The sequence below is a fragment of the Penicillium riverlandense genome (assembly GCF_028828495.1).
Source record: "Penicillium riverlandense strain IBT 135883 chromosome Unknown utg000001l_segment0_segment0, whole genome shotgun sequence".
Taxonomy (NCBI): Eukaryota; Fungi; Ascomycota; class Eurotiomycetes; order Eurotiales; family Aspergillaceae; genus Penicillium; species Penicillium riverlandense.
Window position 1 is genome coordinate 5,533,132 of NW_026643194.1, and position 17,092 is coordinate 5,550,223.

The 17,092-nt window shown below is 54.2% G+C and overlaps 7 protein-coding genes across 7 annotated transcripts; 3 read left to right on the forward strand and 4 right to left on the reverse strand.

Moving 5' to 3' along the window:
• Positions 1-100: 100 nt before the first annotated feature.
• N7474_002237 (uncharacterized protein) lies at positions 101-1,942 on the reverse strand (the record flags this gene model as incomplete). Its single annotated transcript, XM_057193652.1, has 2 exons — positions 101-1,039; positions 1,097-1,942. The coding sequence occupies 2 exons, from the start codon at positions 1,940-1,942 to the stop codon at positions 101-103; spliced, it is 1,785 nt and encodes a 594-aa protein (XP_057058605.1).
• Positions 1,943-3,577: 1,635 nt separating this feature from the next.
• On the forward strand, positions 3,578-4,080 carry pfy1 (profilin; the record flags this gene model as incomplete). Its single annotated transcript, XM_057193653.1, has 3 exons — positions 3,578-3,658; positions 3,730-3,864; positions 3,931-4,080. 3 exons carry the CDS (start codon positions 3,578-3,580, stop codon positions 4,078-4,080), a joined length of 366 nt encoding a protein of 121 aa, XP_057058606.1.
• Positions 4,081-4,562: 482 nt separating this feature from the next.
• Positions 4,563-5,228, reverse strand: N7474_002239 (uncharacterized protein; the record flags this gene model as incomplete). The annotated part of the gene is made up of 2 exons (XM_057193654.1): positions 4,563-4,928; positions 5,094-5,228. Coding segments are annotated over 2 exons (501 nt in total), but the record flags the coding sequence as incomplete, so codon positions are not given.
• A 756-nt stretch (positions 5,229-5,984) lies between these two features.
• Positions 5,985-6,554, reverse strand: N7474_002240 (uncharacterized protein; the record flags this gene model as incomplete). The annotated part of the gene is made up of 1 exon (XM_057193655.1): positions 5,985-6,554. One exon carries the CDS (start codon positions 6,552-6,554, stop codon positions 5,985-5,987), a length of 570 nt encoding a protein of 189 aa, XP_057058608.1.
• Positions 6,555-7,591: 1,037 nt separating this feature from the next.
• On the forward strand, positions 7,592-10,077 carry N7474_002241 (actin-related protein ARP5; the record flags this gene model as incomplete). The annotated part of the gene is made up of 5 exons (XM_057193656.1): positions 7,592-7,784; positions 7,847-8,167; positions 8,221-9,161; positions 9,214-9,990; positions 10,048-10,077. 5 exons carry the CDS (start codon positions 7,592-7,594, stop codon positions 10,075-10,077), a joined length of 2,262 nt encoding a protein of 753 aa, XP_057058609.1.
• Positions 10,078-11,258: 1,181 nt separating this feature from the next.
• On the forward strand, positions 11,259-11,937 carry N7474_002242 (MARVEL domain-containing protein; the record flags this gene model as incomplete). Its single annotated transcript, XM_057193657.1, has 4 exons — positions 11,259-11,405; positions 11,453-11,556; positions 11,606-11,728; positions 11,781-11,937. 4 exons carry the CDS (start codon positions 11,259-11,261, stop codon positions 11,935-11,937), a joined length of 531 nt encoding a protein of 176 aa, XP_057058610.1.
• A 446-nt stretch (positions 11,938-12,383) lies between these two features.
• On the reverse strand, positions 12,384-17,005 carry nte1 (lysophospholipase; the record flags this gene model as incomplete). The annotated part of the gene is made up of 3 exons (XM_057193658.1): positions 12,384-16,547; positions 16,589-16,619; positions 16,680-17,005. The coding sequence occupies 3 exons, from the start codon at positions 17,003-17,005 to the stop codon at positions 12,384-12,386; spliced, it is 4,521 nt and encodes a 1,506-aa protein (XP_057058611.1).
• Positions 17,006-17,092: the final 87 nt, after the last annotated feature.

A 17,092-nucleotide genomic window follows, 5' to 3' on the forward strand; every position in this document is an offset into this window, starting at 1 on the left:
GAAAGTACAATGCAAAATGCCCACAGGGTATAAAAGAGAGAGCAAATAGTAGGCTCGAAATGGCAGGGCAGACAATGCCACAATCAAAAAAAGAAAAGCATCACAACGATTCAATTCGTAGTTCCTGTGAAACCGCATGTTTGTGACCGGATTGAACACTCGGTATCAGAGTCTGTCGGTCCACCAAGCGCTCATGGGGTTCTAGGTGGTCAACTCGGGCGCCGATTGGGACTAGCAGTTGCCGCCGTCCCTGGGAAACAGACACGGATTTCGCGGTCGAAACCTCCACTGCTGGGGAGATATAGGGGAGAGGGCTGGTATCTTCATCGGCCAGAGGCATCCTCCGTGTTGAATCCTCCGGAGAAGACCCACAGTCCGGGCCCGATATAGGCATGGTCGAAACGATGATGCGGCCGACTTTCTCCGTGGTGATAGATGTCGACAGGGTTTTATCCTTGGCTGGAGGAGAAGGCCTTTTCTCCGTCTTTACTGGAATGCGGGACTGGTTTTTGGGGGTGTGCTTCTGGGGAGTGTCCTTCGGAGTGCCTTTCTTGGGGGTGTTCTTCTTGGGAGTATCTTTCCTGGGGGTATCTTGTTTGGGAGCATATATCTTGGATGTTATCGCATCACCGTTCTTTAGGGAAGTATGCTGATGCGTCCGAGCAGGTTTTGATTCCGGTTTGATGGCAGGTAGCGGTTTGTCCTCGTTTCGGGGAGTGCTTGTGGATGATCGCGGTGTAGAAGATCGACGCTCCATGAATACTCTTGGGATCACCGGTGACTCGAACGCAGTGAGGATGTGCACGTTGGCAGAGTCTTTTGGTTGCTCCTCGGGTGCTTTCAACGGACTTTCAGCAGGGAGGGTCGATGCTCTCACCCTGGGCCCGCGCGAAAAGTTCGGGGTGGGACCGGTACCGAGGGCACCAAGCACCTGGGCGGCTTTGGTGGGTTGGGAGGTTGGGAATAATGTGAAGCTCGTTCTTGCAGGCGAGGTTGCTCGTCGTTGAATCACTGGAGACCCCTTTGCCTTGAGGAAGTTCTAGCTCAGGTTAGCACATCGGTCCGAGTCACGGCAGATACACAACAGAAAACTCACATGCGCATCTGGGACTTGCAGATTGTCAAGCGTTTTGTCTCTCCGCGCCAGCAATGATGGTCTTTCCCTCTTCTGGATGAAGTTGCTGAACATAACACTGTACCGCTCCATCTCAATGTCCGGGATGTTCACTTGCAGCATAGGTTCTGTGCTGGCTGACTTCCCTTCGGGTCCTTGGGGGGCCGTCTGAGAACGGTTTCGATTCCTCTTGGATTCGCGGATTTTGCCGCTGGCATTTAGCTCCGGCTTGGGGTCAATTTTGAGAGAAGGCCACTCTTCTTTCGAGTCGTTCCTTTGCTTTGTTTTGCGTGGTTTCTCACTGGACTTCTCTTTTCGTGTTGTCCGTAAGCCAGGATCTGCCTGTGCAAGGTTTGACGTTGACGCAAGGGCACTCTTCGCCCTAAAGAACCCTCCAATCTTCTTCCACTTGCTTGATTTCTGAGGTCCGGATTTCTCTCCCGTACGCCCCGCCGCAAAGATCGATATGGGAGGCTGGAATTGTCCCTGGCTGTGGAGCATCCCAGGGCTTCCCAAAGCAATTCCTATTGATTCCTGCTCTTTCGGACCACGATACGGCCTCGATCTTGTGGGGACGGCTTCATCCGGCGGTGCTGTCACTCGAAAGTCAAACATGGCGCTCTGACCGGGTGGGGGCTTTCTATATCCATCCGCGGTGCTGGGTCGGTGAAAGTCCCATTGTCCGAGTGTGGCCGGGTCCGGTCGCTTGTAAGAAGTCCCATCATCCAGTTCGTAAAGGTCTTTTCGCGGCAAAGCGTCGGTATATGTTAGTACGGGGAATGAAATATTGTCTGTCGCATGTTGCGTGCGTGTGAATCCTTTCGCCATGTTTTCTTGGTATCCGGGAATCCAGCCGAGATACCGGGTTGCACTAAAAGAGCGTATTCGAGAATGGAAAAATGGACGAGAAGGAATGGACAGCCTTCCAGAAGGCCGCAGTGTAAACAGAAAGCAGAAATGGGAGGGACCAGCGTGGCGGGCGCCGGGCACCCCGATGTATTTATTTAGTGTCCCAGGGCCAGCCAAGCTAGACCCCTCGGTGGAGATCCAATTACGAGGATCTCTGTAGATGAGACAAGTAGACGTCTCGGCCGTGCGCCCAGAAGATCCAGACAAATCAAGCGCGAAACAGGCGACTGTTCGGCCATCATCTGCAGCGCCAGGGCCACATCCGGGCCAGGGCTGGACTCCTCGACCAACACGAGCCAAGAAGTAAATGAATCCTGGACGGTCGCACAGCCAGCAAGTGCTCACTACTCGCACCACTAGTGAATGCAACGGCAATAGGGGCGAACAGAGCGTTGGTTGGAGGGCCGTTAATGGACTCGCGTGCGATGCTTATTTTGCACTGGGCGAATGAGCGTGGCCCGTCGCGAATTGATTAGGTCGCTACCACGTTCGCGGGGGTCCGCACTCGCCCACACCCGCAGGAGGCGTGTTTCACCAGCCCTGAAGCTGAGACATGGGCTTTTTATCCTTGACTCAGGAGACCCTGGCAGGCCCAGTCGGTCGGCAGCCGGAATGCAAAGGGCGGTCGGCTCCGCGCACGGATTGAAGATGTGGTCATCGTCGATCAACCGGGTGATCGGAGGAATCACTAACGGCCGAGGAAGAGGTCCTTCTGTAGCTGCAGCTCAGTCAGTCCAGGATGATCGGATTACAGGTCAGTGCGCCCAGGCAGTCAGGTGTCGAGGCATCGATCTGGGCACGTGTCCGACAGGGAATAAAAATCACGAAGGATTTCAGATTTCCGTTGAGCCAAAAAGATGATGGACCTGAAGAGGATGAGTAAGTGGAGGTGGTGGGTGTAGTTAACTAAGGAAACAAGAGAGGGTGCAGTGTCGCAGCGAGAACTATACGCTACAGCAATAATATAGCACATCCTCAGAGGAATATATTTATCGTCCATCCTGTCTCTCAGCATCATCCCCAAGTCATGATGCTACCATAATCGTGAGTGCACAATACAAGACCACGTTATTTCTCCGGCCACGATGAGTTCGTCGTGATCGACGCATCCGTTCGGTTGGCTGGCGGGGTCTTTTGGTGATGTACTTTACCGCCAACACAGACAGTCTCCCCCCACCTTCTTCTTCTTCTTTTCTTCTTCTTCTTCATCCGCTTCTCTTCTTTTCTCCTATCCCTCACACTTTCCTTGCTTTCGGTATGCTCCCCACTAATTCTGCTCTGCCCGGACTCACCCCTCCGCCGCCTGCAGCTTCCTCCGTCAGAACCCTCGTGTTTACATCATGGGCCAGCACTCGGCAATTTGGCAGGGTATGAATCACTCCGAACGACATCGCCCACCAAAATCTCCATCAGGCCGCTAACACACTCTCTTCATCAGGCTATGTCGACTCCAGGTATCTACTCCATCTCTCGTCCCTCCCCCGAAATCCCCGACAATCCCTGATTCTCCCCCCTTTACATTCAACACCATACTAACCCCCACCCTCCAGCCTGATGGGCTCGGGCCAATTCGACAAGGCCGGTATCCTCGCTGCCGACTTTTCCGGCCTCGAGGCCTCCTCGCCGGGCTTTCAGGTATGCGTGAACCCCTCTCATTCGGGATGCGGGGCTGTGGAATGTTAACGCAAACGGTCCGGGTGCGCTAGCTCACCCAGGACGACATCAACACCCTGGCTGCGGCCTTCAGCTCCAGCGACAATGCTTTCGCCAACGGCTTCTCCATTGGCGGTGAGAAATTCGTGACCATCAAGGCGGACGAGCGCAGTCTATACGGCAAGAAGGTGCGTCCCCCGAGACTTCCCCCCTCAGTGCTATCGACGTCCCGTATATAGCAGTGGCTGATGCAGTGTTTTGATCCGATGCAGGGTAAGGAGGGCGCCATCGTCGTCCGTGCTACCTCGTGCACCATCATCGCCCACCACGGCGAGTCCGTCCAGACCACCAACGCCGCCACCGTCGTTGAGAACCTGGTTGACTACATCAACAACCCCCGGTAAAGGGGGGCAGGCGGAAATCCGGAAATGGGGAGGAGGAAAGGGGCGTGTGTGAAGAATAGGAAGGAAATAAAGGAGCATTGCTTGATTTATTTTTTCTGTCTTTCTGGTCTCGCTCGGCCGTGAGCTTCTACTTACTTCTTTATGTCCTATTGTGACGATGGAGGAATTATGATATCTATTCCTGATTTATCCTTCTTCTTTTCATCCCGAACCACGGCAGACTATGCAAGTAGATACCAGAGGGAGGGTCTACTCAATTAGCCAGAGTATAAATCTGTAGGGATCATGCCATTGCTCGTCTAGTTATTCGGAATCTCTATTATTGTTCGATACTGACAAGCAGCCGAAAGAGTCATTAGTAATTACATCGATGCGTGGCCCATATGGGAACCGTAAAATGGGTGTTGGCAGATATATCGTGTCATCCCATCTGGGTCAAGCGCGAGCCGCATATTCATACACAAGACCATCCTGCCCATGCATCATACCGGCAGCTCGGCGTTGCTCCTCCCACCCGCCAGAATCTCGAGTCCGCGCTGAATATAAGGTCCCACGACCGGGATGTTGCCCGCGAATTGACCGATGGTGACGAGGAAATCGCCGAAGAGGATGAACAGGCCGTACAGCTCGATCAGGAAGCCTGTCAGAGGCCAGCGGAGCAGGATCAAGATAATACCCGCGGTAAACGCGGCGGTACCCTTGAGTTTCTGGGGACGCGAGAAGAAGACCATGGTCTTCTGGAAACCGATGATGAGGGTCAGGCCGATGAGGAAGAGGATCTGGACTGCGGTTAGTATGGAATCCGACGGGTGGAGGGTTGAACGCAGCGTACATTGCCCATGGCAAGCCTAGAGGACACGGAAATGGTGAGCATTTATCTGAACTCGAAAGAAGACCAAGGATCTCATACATTGACCGATCAAAGAACATGATCACTCCTCCAAACAGAAACAAGCCGCCTACACAATGTCGTTAGTACTTTGCGCAGATATCCTCTGGACAGGAACTCGTACCGGCTGAGCAGAAGACCACACCGATCTCTGTTGGCATGCGTTAGTACAGTACACGCAGTTGAATGCCACGGCCGCGAAAGGAAGCGCAACTGACTCTGGTGCTCGGATAACCACATGCTTGGCATTTTCAATACCGCTAAACGCGCGAGTGATCAGATGGTACTAGCGACAATGGGTTTCGTGGTCGATATGCGCAACGAGACACCTGTTTCTTCGGGTTGCTGGCACTGGGAGGATTGCTTATTCGAGGAACGGAAAGGAGTCGAGGCAGCGGGAGGATCGGAGGTAGAGGGAGCGCAGAGTGAGTCCGGGGTCTTGGCAGAAAGGGGACAGGAGGATTCGATTCCAAGGCCAGCAATGATTCTCTGGAGTAAACACGCAGGAAGAAAATCGGGTTCTGCCACGGCGAATCACATCCAGAAGGCGGTCGAGCCGGCCACACCAAACGCTTTCCAGTCCCTTTTTCTTTCTGTTTCTTTACCACTGCTACCAACAAGACCATTTCCAGCATTGATGATTGCATTGGATGGTGTTTTAATCTAGAACATTACACACATTATTGCCCCGATACTGGCATCTCAATTCATTAACCCTCTGTCCCACTGGGGCTCTCCATACCACGCCGCGACGACAGTATCTCGAATACTGTAACTGCCGCTCCCGTCCCTGGGGCGGCGGTACTAGTCGAGTGCACTTGCACAAGGCGAAGATCAGAAACGGTCACGAATAAGCCGGAGCGTTTTCTTGAACCTGTCTCGAGAGGGGCACGGTGGGTGGAAAGGGCTTGACTGTGTTGGCCGTACATTCGTAGCAATTTCGCTGTTCTGTGTAGTTGATGCTTGGGAGCCATGCGCGTTGCATGGCAGAGCCTTTGATCGTAGAGCATGCTCCTCACTTCAAAATGGTGTGCGCACCCCGAGCTTCCAGATAGCTGTCCGGTACGCCCTGAGCCAAGGTCCGAATCACCCCAAAAATCTCCTTGTTGTGGTACCGCAGTCGGGTCTTGGGATCGGTATACGGTGCTGGCAGCCCCGTGATGTCGCAGTAGTGGCGCTGGTAGGCCGGGTTTAACGACGGGGCCGACTCGATATTCGTGTAGGTGACGGTTGGTCCGGTCGGGAACATGGCCCGAGCATTCTTCTCCAGCACCAGCGTGGAAAGGTTCTGTGCGGCTTGTGCCAGGTTAGGGGCCCGTCCAGCGCCCTCAGCCGGCGTTTGCGTGCCGCTGGTTGTGATCCCCGAGGGGGCAGGGAAGGGCGTGGTTGCACCGGAGTTTGCCTGCGTTGCCATGACCGACGCCTCTTTCCGGGTGGTCTCGGAAATGATCTGCTTGAGGTTCTTGTTGCGCCGCTGCGACGGCTTCCAATGCGGGTTGCGGAACGGGCGTGGGACTTGGGCAATGTCGAGACTGTTCAGGAGCCGCTGGTGCGCTTCGTCGTTCGCTGGAGTGGCAGGAGCCATGGTGGGTACAGTGGGTTGCGTCGAGGATGAAGAAATGGCCGTGTGTGATGGATATGAATAGTAGGGTCGATAGCAGGAGTGTTCCTGTGGTAGGTGGAAGGGGAGTGAGAGAACGAAAGAGACCGAGTTGGCCCAAGGGATTCTTTGTATAGGGTCACGTGCACCCGCCCGGCCGGAACAAACAAACATAACATGGATTATGCCTTTCCTTTCTCCCACTCGTACTCCTACGACCCAGCCAGCCTCAATCATGGTATGTTTTTCTTTCTTTTGACAACAGTGGTGTCACTCACTCTTTTCTAGGAGAGTCCCCACGAGCACCAGCAGACGGTGCTGCTGTCGCGTATTATCACCAATGTGGTAGGTGCTACTGCCCTCCCGCCGGGAATAAGAGGCACCTGGGCTAATTAGACGACCAGGAAAAACTCAATGAAGCCATCATGATCATGAACAAGAGCCTTCAGGTTTGTTTCGTCATGGTGGTGGTGATGTTTGATGAACTGACTGACGACGCGACAGGAGGTCAACATCCAGAACATGAACGTGGAACTGGTGGCGCAGATGTTCAAGAACTACCAGTCCAATGTGCTTTTCCATCTGGAAGGTAAGTTCTCTCTGCTTCGTGGATGCGATGGATGCTGAGACCACGCAGCAACCGAGAACCTCCAGGAGCCGTCGTAAGCGCAGGGAGGATAATGATGAATAGATGAATAAATGAATGATTACTCCATGAATCCATCCTACTAATGAAGTATCCCGGTAGTGAAGTTGTCTCGTCGTAGCTTGTCTTCATAGATGCAGCGGGTCTTGGCATCCAACTGGGTCACTTTTCTGCCGGTCCAGTCAACTCTCGGTCATTCATCCATTCATCATTCCCTTGCGCGTATATTTATTGACGACCCAGTCTTCTTGTCTCTTCTTCTCTTCTCCCTCGCCCCATCCACCTACCCTGGCCATGTGGTGAACTTCATTCACCGCATCTTCTCTGATCATCTCCAGCTCCTGGTTTCCCCCAATCACCAGCCAGCACAGTTGCCATGACCATCTCCTCGGTGCAGACCCTCCCGGGTCGCTTCGAGAGCAATGCGATCGAGAAGAGAGCTGCGAAACCGCCGCCACAGATCTATGGCGTTGCCGACTTCCCCTTCAAGGGCTACACTCCTCCGCAGCCCGAGGGATATGAGCAGAGCCGCTCCCATCCCGACACCAGCGCCATCGTCATCGACAATGGTACGTTCCGCCTAACCGCACCTTCTCAGCGCAGGATACTGACAGCGTTTCTCCTCATCCAGGCTCCAGTACCATGAAGGCTGGGTGGTCCTTCGACCAGAACCCGCGCTTCGTCCTGCCTCCCACCATGAGCCGCTACCGCGATCGCAAACTCAACAAGCAGTGCAATTTCATTGGATACGATGCGTACGCCGATGCGACCACCCGGGGCCAGCTCCGATATGCCTTTGACCCGGGCAGCAGCGTTGTTGGGAACTGGGATGTGATGGAGGGCGTGCTGGACTACCTCTTCCTCAAGCTCGGCGTGGACGGCGCCAACGGGGGGGTTGACCGGCCCATTGTGATGACAGAGCCGATTGCGAATCTGGCATATCCCAGGCGGAGTAAGTTGAGGCCTCTGGGTGGCAATTGACGGCAACGGCTAACCCACCTCTAGTGATGAACGAAATTATGTTCGAGTGCTATTCTGTGCCATCCGTGGCCTACGGTATTGACTCCCTCTTCGCCTACCGCTACAACAAGGGGACAGATGGTTTGGTCGTGTCGTCCTCACACACCTCGACGCATGTCATTCCCGTCCTGAACTCGAAGCCACTTCTCTCGAACTGCTCGCGACTCAATTGGGGTGGAATGCACAATGCCGATTACCTGCAAAAGCTGATCAAGCTCAAGTATCCCACGTTCCCCGCACGCATGGCGGATCATCAGATGGAAGACCTAGTCCACAAACACTGCTATGTTTCTCAGGACTACGACCGTGAGCTGAGTGGATATCTGGACTGGACCGGCTTGGAGGATCGCGATCATGTCATCCAGTACCCATTTACGGAGCCCGTTGTAATCGAGAAAACGGAAGAGGAGCTCGCCCGGATTGCGGAGCGCAAGAAGGAGAGCGGCCGCCGCCTTCAAGAGCAAGCAGCCAAGATGCGGCTCGAGAAGCTCGTGAAGAAGGAGCAAGAGCTTGAGTATTGGAAAGACCTTCAGCGCAACCTTGCCTCTGAAACCAAGAAGGAAACCCGTCGGATCTTGGAAGCGGAGGATCTCAAAGACGAGGCTCAACTGGAGCGAATGATCAGGGAACTAGAGAAGTCGATCAAACGCTCACGCAACAAGGATCTGGGAATCGAGGAGACAGAGGAGCAGCCGGAGGAAATGACCTTCCCCTTGCTTGATATCCCCGACGAAGAACTCGATGAGGCCGGATTGAAAGAAAAGCGACACCAGCGGCTCATGAAGTCCAACGTCGATGCCCGGCAACGGGCCAAAGCAGAGAAGGAACGAGAGAAAGCCCGGCAGGAGGAAGAAGAACGTCTTGATCGCGAGAAACGTGAGAATGATTTTGAGAGCTGGATCTCGGAACGGAGAGCCAATCGTGAGGTACGTTTTCACCTGAAGCACCATTGACTCTTAGGTGCTCATGTTCTCCTAGACTATCATGCAAAGGATCAAAGAGCGAGATCGCATGAAGGCGGATCTTGGCAACCGCAAATCCCTGGCCAGCCAGATGCGGATGAAGACGCTCGCCAACCTCGCCTCGGATGGCCCCAAGAAGCGCCGGCGTGGAGGTGATGACGACGATTTCGGCGCCAATGACGAAGACTGGGGCGTGTACCGCACCGTGGCCAAGGATGAGCAGAGCGACGAAGAGGAAGAGGAAGACCTCGGCGGCATGCTCAATAACGTCGAGCGGGAGCTTCTCGAGTACGACCCCGAGTTCACCGAGAACCATACTCTAGCGGCACAGACCGACTGGACCAAGAGCCTGGTACATGCTTTCCTGCGTGGACCCTGGCCCTTCGACGGGGAGAGCCACCGCGAGGCGCATCAGCTCCACCTGAATGTCGAACGGATTCGCGTGCCGGAGGTGGTGTTCAAGCCATCCATCGCGGGAGTTGACCAGGCTGGTTTGATCGAGATCGCCGCCGATATTATCAATCAGCGCTTCTCCAGCACGGAGGACCGTTCCCGCCTGCTCAGAGATGTGTTCCTGACGGGCGGTAACACCCTCTTCACCGGGTTTGATGAACGCTTCCGCAACGAGGTGCGCGCGTACTTGCCGATTGACAGCGAGTTGAGAGTGCGCAAGGCGTCGGATCCCATCCTGGATGCGTGGAGAGGTGCTGCGCAATGGGCCGCTGGCGTCGATTTGGGTCAGTCGTCTGTTACGCGACAGGACTATTTGGAAAAGGGCAGCGAGTATATTAAGGTATGTTCCCGCTGGATTAAGTCTTATTCTTATCATCTACTGACATGTTTCTACCAGGAGCACGATTTGGGGAACGTTACGTGGTAAAGGAGGGAAAAAAAACCCCGCTCGGGCGTATAAGGAGTCAGTCACACCGGTATCTTGGGAGGGAGCATGGGGCTTGGAATATTTTGTTTTCTGTAGACTGCGGTTACCTTTGAGCCTGAATGCACACTGGTCGACTGCAGACGCTTCGTCTTGTTCCTGCATCTAGACACGGCCTGTCGTCGCAAGGGGAATTTACTGACCCCTTGGGGGTGTCCTATGCTGCCATTGGTGTTCACTCTATCAGGGACCACCACTGTAAGGCGCGAAGTCCGAAGTAGTTTGATTTGATTGAATTCTCGACCCTCGGCCACATTGATTGTCCTCGGCCTCGCATATTAATTTGCTGCTGGTTGTGGCCCCTATTCCAACTTCTCTCAAGCAATCAGACACGACTGCCATGTGGCACAGTGCATAGTGTTGAAAAAAAAAAGATTGTCTGTGGCACGGTCGAATAGTCAGTCGTGACGGCGTTAGGGCTGACACTGAGCGACTAGAAGCCACCGTCGATCACGATCCATGTCTATGCAGGGAGGGAGCCGGATACTATTGGATGACGACTGCCCGGTGTACTCCACGGTCGAGGAGCAGAGCAGTCGAGCTTGTCCCAACTTCCGCCGCATGCCGACTGGCCGTTTTGCCCGTTCGCCACTCTTTGCGCACCGCACGAGAGGGCAAAACTACCTACGGTGAAGGAATAGGCCAACGACCAAACAGTAGCAAAGCAATAACATTATCCAAGTACTTTGCTGGTCTTTATTCCTCCTTCACCACCCGACAATTGGAATCCGGGCCTGCCCAGGTTTTCGCGCTCTTACTTCATGCAGAGGCCATCATGACGCATCTGGGGATCTTGACTTGGGTCGCTTATCGCCCTGGCCCTGACCGGGGTTTGACTTTGGTGATTCCGGTCCAGACGTTTCGAATGTGCGAGTGAGGTGGTGGTGACCCCATTGCCAACGTTTGTCCATATAAAGACCTAGCTAGTCCTCGTTCGCCTGCTGGCTGGTTGGCAAGCTTTTCTACTTTTGTTTCTGCGCTGATATCCTCGCCTCTGACATTATCACTCCCTAACCTCTTGGTGGTGAGAGCTCTAGTTGTATACAACCATCCCACTACTATAGCGGTACATCGGCATCTATACTGTACTATACTATATACCTCACCTCATCTCACCTGTCACTATGCTCCTCTCAACTACTATCGCGCGGCCCCTGCAGCTGCTCACTCGCATAGTGCAGTGGACCAGTGCCGTCATCGTCATGAGCCTGACGGCGTTTCTCCTCCATCGTGGTCCCAAGGGCCAGCATCTCATCTACCAGGTAGTCATTGTATGTTGTCATCCCGTCCTTAGATCATCATATACCGACGAATCCAGGCTGTGCTATCAGTGGTCTTCTTCCTGCCAGCTTTCCTCTCGCCTTTCATGCCCGCCGCGCTGAGCAGGTTTGTACTGGCCATCGATATAGTCTTCTCGTATCTGTATGTCCTGTCCTTGCCGCTCTTTTTACAAACCGACTAACTCTCATAGGTGGTTGACTGCCTTCATCTTCGCCGCTCAGGACTATAGCAGTAATGTGTGCTACTTCCGCGCCCCGCCCGGACTAGGCTGTTCCCGCAAGAGGGCAAACGAGGCCTTTATGTTCCTTGCTTTGTATGTCTCCCTCGACCTTTTACAAGACAAGACAAGACTGACCGCCATCCAGCATCTTCACATTCATCGGCGCGTTCCTTGAGGTTGCCGCCCTCTGGGCCTACGCGAAGGAGAACTCGCAACAGCCGCCGCACGAGAAGAACGGCGGCTCTGCTCGTCCGCCCATGGATGCGCCTGTTTCTAACCCGGCACCTGCGGGCACGGTGTAAAATACAATACTCTCTCTCTGTCCACAGCGGATGCCTGTGGATAGCGTGTCTATTATAGTTGTCGATGACTTGTGGAGTGAGTTTGGGATAAGCTCAAGCGCTAGGTGCTGTTTGTGATGAGATGAGAAGGTGACCGCGTGTCCATCTACTTTAATACCAATTACTTCTAATCTGACGATGACCCAATGGTTCTTGTGACCGTCGTCTTATTGAATTGCTCTAGGGCTATGTACAATGTAGCCACCATGAGGTGACGAGCAACGTTCACACAGGAAGCCAGATAGCAGATCGGTGTATCTTATACAATCAAGTCTCACGCTTAGCGCCAACACCAAAGTAGAATCGAAAAAAAGTGTCTGCAGTGTTGAATGCCGCATACTTCACACGTCGTCCCGTCGTCCACACGACCCAGTTGGGCTAGGCCATGGCTGAAAGATGAACTGCCTTTAAATACTGGCTCGTCGAGGAGCCATAGTCCGCTGTAGCTTGCGCTTTTCCTCCGTCTCTTCGGGGATGGGAAGAGAACCTTCGTTTTTGAGCCGGTCCAAGAACTCCCTGCCATAAGCATAGCCCACTTGGTAGATCTCGTCGAATTTGCCGAAGTCCAGGGTTCCGTACGGGTCGATTGGAGGACGCATGTACAGACATCCCGTAGTGTTCTTGGCCCGCTCGAGGTTGTCAATTGACGAGACATATGCCAGTCGGGCCTGGATTTCAGAGAGTGTCGGCGGATTCGGACATGAGGAGAACGGGTTCCACCGGTTGATTATTGACCAGAACCCAGATAGCGAGTCTCCATATCCTTGCGGCGTGGTATCATCAATAGAGCCAACATCAACAGCGAAGATTACATCTGCCCCAAGAGCCTTCATGTGTGCCACGGTAAGGTTGTCGATATAGCCACCGTCCAGGAGCATACTCCCTTCATCGCAGATTGGTGGGATCAGCCCGGCAAGAGACATGGACGCTCGAACATAGCGCCAAACGTATCCTGACGAGTGATACTCCGCGCGGGACCGGCTGATGTTCGTCGTATTGCAGTAAAACTCAAGCCAAAAGTCCTCGATCTGGCTGTCCCCGAATGTCTTGAAGATTCCTCGGTTGAACTCGTGGCCCGTCGTGTACGAAACTGTGGGGTAGGTCAGGTCCAGCGCAAACCTCCACATACTTCCCATGCGGCCGGAGAACTTCTTTGCTCTGCCGTACATCGGGACAACATCGGCGTCACGCGCATAGAGAGCACCGATAAAGGAACCAATCGAAGTGCCACCGATGATATCAATGGGAATTCCAGCCTCCTCCAGGGCTTTGATCACACCAACCTGAGAAATTCCTCGGGCGCCCCCACCTCCAAGAACCAGACCGACAGATTTACCGCAAAGGCGCCGGGCTAGACGATGGAAATCACCTTTGAAAGGTGTTTGCGCCGAATACAAAGGAGTCTGTCGAATACGTCGCGAGGTGTACTTTTGAATTTCCGCTTGTAGGACCTGCACGCGCTGCTTGAGGACGGTGCCAAACTTCTTGATTTGTGGATTGGCAGGTTCGGTAGTCAGACGGAACGGCATCTGGATATGATGGTGTCCACCGTTGATCCATAACCGGTCCTTGAGCCACCGGCGTGTCAATCCTGGCGAGCAGTATCTTTCAGCGTGCAAAAGGACCAGTTCCTTGCGGGCGGTAGTCTTCATGCCTAGCAGGAACCGCTCGTATTCGCCAATATTTGGCGAGGACTCTGCGAGGCCCACCAGGAGGATAGAGTCCGCCTGTGAAATGCAGGTTTGGGTCCAAGGCGCGTTCACGTTTGTGTCCGCAATGTACAGCACCATGCCATACTTCTCTTCAAGGTCAGCCAAATACTGGGATAATTTGAGCTTCCCCATCTTGCTGAAGGCATGGCGACCCAGGTGGTTTAGAATGGCGGCCTGGTTGAGCGACGTAACCCCTCGGGCCACCCCGATCTGATGCAGCGCATGGAGAAGCCGATGCCCAAATTCCACCACAGGAACGCCTGCGGTGACGGGAAGAATCGCCACCGTGCGAAGGTTGATGGTGGATGTGGCAGTTTGAACACTGGCAGCGTGGCCTTGTTCAATGGCCTTCTCCGACAAGGGATGCTCCACTAAATCGCGCATTCGTTGGGCGATGAGTTTGGAGACTTGAATGGTGATTCCCGGATGTTCCTGGGCCAAGCTGTTAAACAAGGATCGAGGGAATTTGGCCAATTCGGTATCTCGGATGGCATGCAGCGTAGCTGGTCGAGTGGACTCCGTCATGACTTCCAACTCGCCAACACTCTCTCCCTGGCCGTATTCATTGGTGACCGTCATTTTCCCGTTCGGTCCTTCCAAAATGGATCGGAGTCGTCCGTTCAAGACCAAATAGATTGCATCGCTCTCATCTCCCTGGTGGTAGATCACTTGTCCTGCGCTGACCTGAGCCCACTCAAGGGCAAAATCAATGTGTAGTAGTAGGCGCGGAAGGAGGTTCGTAAGTCGTTTCGCCAATGTCAACAAGGCAATGGGATACCTTTCAGCGATCCTTTCGAGGGAGGCTCGAGGAAGGAAACCAACGTACACGTCCGTCTTGGCAACAACATCTGTGTACGACCGATAGGATGCGAGAGCACCGATATACCCTTGTATACCCCCGGGTTTGATCAGATAGAGTGACTTGCGAGATTGGTATTTTCGGCGCCCATCACCTCCAGTCTGCGAGGATCCCGTGGTGGTCCGCCTCAGCTTGGGGAAGAGATCTTCCTGCGCCAATGAAACTGACCCTCGGGAAGATCCAACGAGATCGTCACCGCGCTCATTATCCGGGATACCAACATCGAGAAACCCGTCAATGACGTAGTAAAGGCCTGGGTGCCGCTCGCCTTGCTCAACAAGCACCGAGCCCTGAGGGAAATAGACAATTTCAATGTCGTGGCACAGCTCCTCCCGAAGGTTGACAACGGGTGATGTCCCTCCTGCGCTTGTCACGGACATTGACATCATAGATTCACTTTCGCCATCACCGGAGCCTTCATAGGGGTCGATGAACCCGAACGCATTGGAAAAGACTGCTTTCTGGCGCCGAGAATCATAGGAGAGAAGCTTTGGTGACAACTCACCAGAGTTTGGGCTGGTTTTACGCAAAGAATCATTGGTGCTTTCTGTTAACCCCATTCCCCTCATGATACAGTCGAGAATTGACACCCGAAAGATAGTGTCTTCATCGAGTGACTCCTGCCGCTGGAAAGGCGATGGGCGGCTATCCATAGCGGCAGAGGGCCGATAAAAGGTGCGTTCTCTCTCCACCAGCGGGCTCTGCACCCGCGGCGCCCATTGTTCGTATCGTGGCCCAAACCGGGAGAGTTGGATCGTGGACAATAGATCGCCGGGGCTGACGCCTGTTGAGTCCCGTTCGAGAAGGACAGTTGGTTGCCTTAGAGGAGTCAGGGCCGCAGGAGCAGCTGGACGTTGCTCGCTGGCGTTGGTCACCCGTGCTTGCAATACGGCTTCTTTTCTGAGGGAGCTGCTAGACCGGCGTCTGCGTCCAACAAAGGGATTGTGAAGCGCAATGCCTTTGCCAACTTCTTCGGGTCGCAGTCTATCTCTTTCCCGCATAAACTTATCTTTGAGGCGATCTAGCGCTCCCCCGCGTAGATCGTTGGGCAAGTCCCAGGACGTAAACCTTGAAATCTGCCTGTCAATCCCAAGCACCTCTGTTGTCAGTCCCAGGTAGGAATGAGCCGTTGCAAATGTCACTCGTTGAAGACGTGTGAGAATGACTTGCACAATATGTGCCGTAGCTCTTGGGTAGACGCGAGTCAGCCGGCGGAATGCGCTAGCGGGGATGATGGCAATGGTAGTATCAACCATCGCTCGCGCCACGATGTCTGGATGAACCGACTTCCGACGCCTCGTTTGGGGTTTTTGGTGATCTTCCAATTGAGGTGTACGGGGAGGCATGGTATGACTCTCCCCCAGGTGCAACGGAGGCACCGCCGGCAAGATGTCACCATTGCTGTTGTCGTGTGTATTGGTGTCACTGTGATCTCTTGCCGTGGCTGGCGGACTTTCCACTATCCCAGCACCAGGACTGGCAGGGAAGGAATCAGGCACACGAGTAGGCGCATGGGCCACACTGGATGCACTGGAGCCGCTGCGAGAAGTCCGCAGTTGAATATCCTCGGTGAAAAGCGATAGGATGGAAAACAAGGATGACATGGAGGCGCCGTTCTTGACCTCGGTCAGCAATTGGTAGCCTTGCCGACCATGGGCATGGTGATCCTCCTCATCCGAGCAATCGTCCATGCACAGAGGTTCTTCCGCCCCAGGCTTGCTCTCGCGCATCGACTTGACGAAGATCTGGACCAGCCCATCTACAACCAAACAAAATCCTTTCTCTTCCTCCAACATCAACGTTTCTCCTGCAATGAGCTTTCTCGTTTGCATGGTCCGGGTCAACTCGTGGAACACCGGGCGTTCGAGGTACCCAAAAACCTTGATGGCACTCAGAAACTCATCGAGATAATTGGCGAGTCCTGGCTTCGAGTCACCTTCCTGGATATCGGGAAATAGGTCGATCTGGGCTTCCTTGCGCTGGGGCTCCGGGGGAGGCGGCTGTACATGTTCAAGAATCGGTACCGAATGAACCAGCTGACGGTCGAAACCAGAACGAGGGCGATCAACATGCTATCGTTCGAATCAGTAAACAAATGTCCCAAGTGACTCGGTCGAGGCGGGAGCACCTACAGGGTGGTGAAGTTCATGGTGAACGTCAAGCTCATGGAGAAGAGCGTGAAGAGCCATGTGGGCAAAGTGATGGTGGAAAAGGTAATGACCCAGTATAAGACGCTGGGAATCACCTGAAAGGTGAAGGTAAAGACCCATCCGATCCACCCCGCCATGGTTGAGGGAGTTGGCGGAGGGAAAGGTGGGGGTGAGGGACGTGTGGAAATGGACGCGGGTACAGCGCTTGGGAGGGAGGAAAGCAGGTTGGAGGGGGACGGCGGGATGCTGGCGGAGATGGCAGCCGTTAGGCTGAGGGACGGGGCCAGGCCATTGTGGTTGCCAGCCATGACTCCGCTCGGAATGGACCAAGGGAGCCTAGTCGGCTAACTCAAAGCTGAGCGATCAGGACAAGGCTAGCACCACCATGTTCGAGC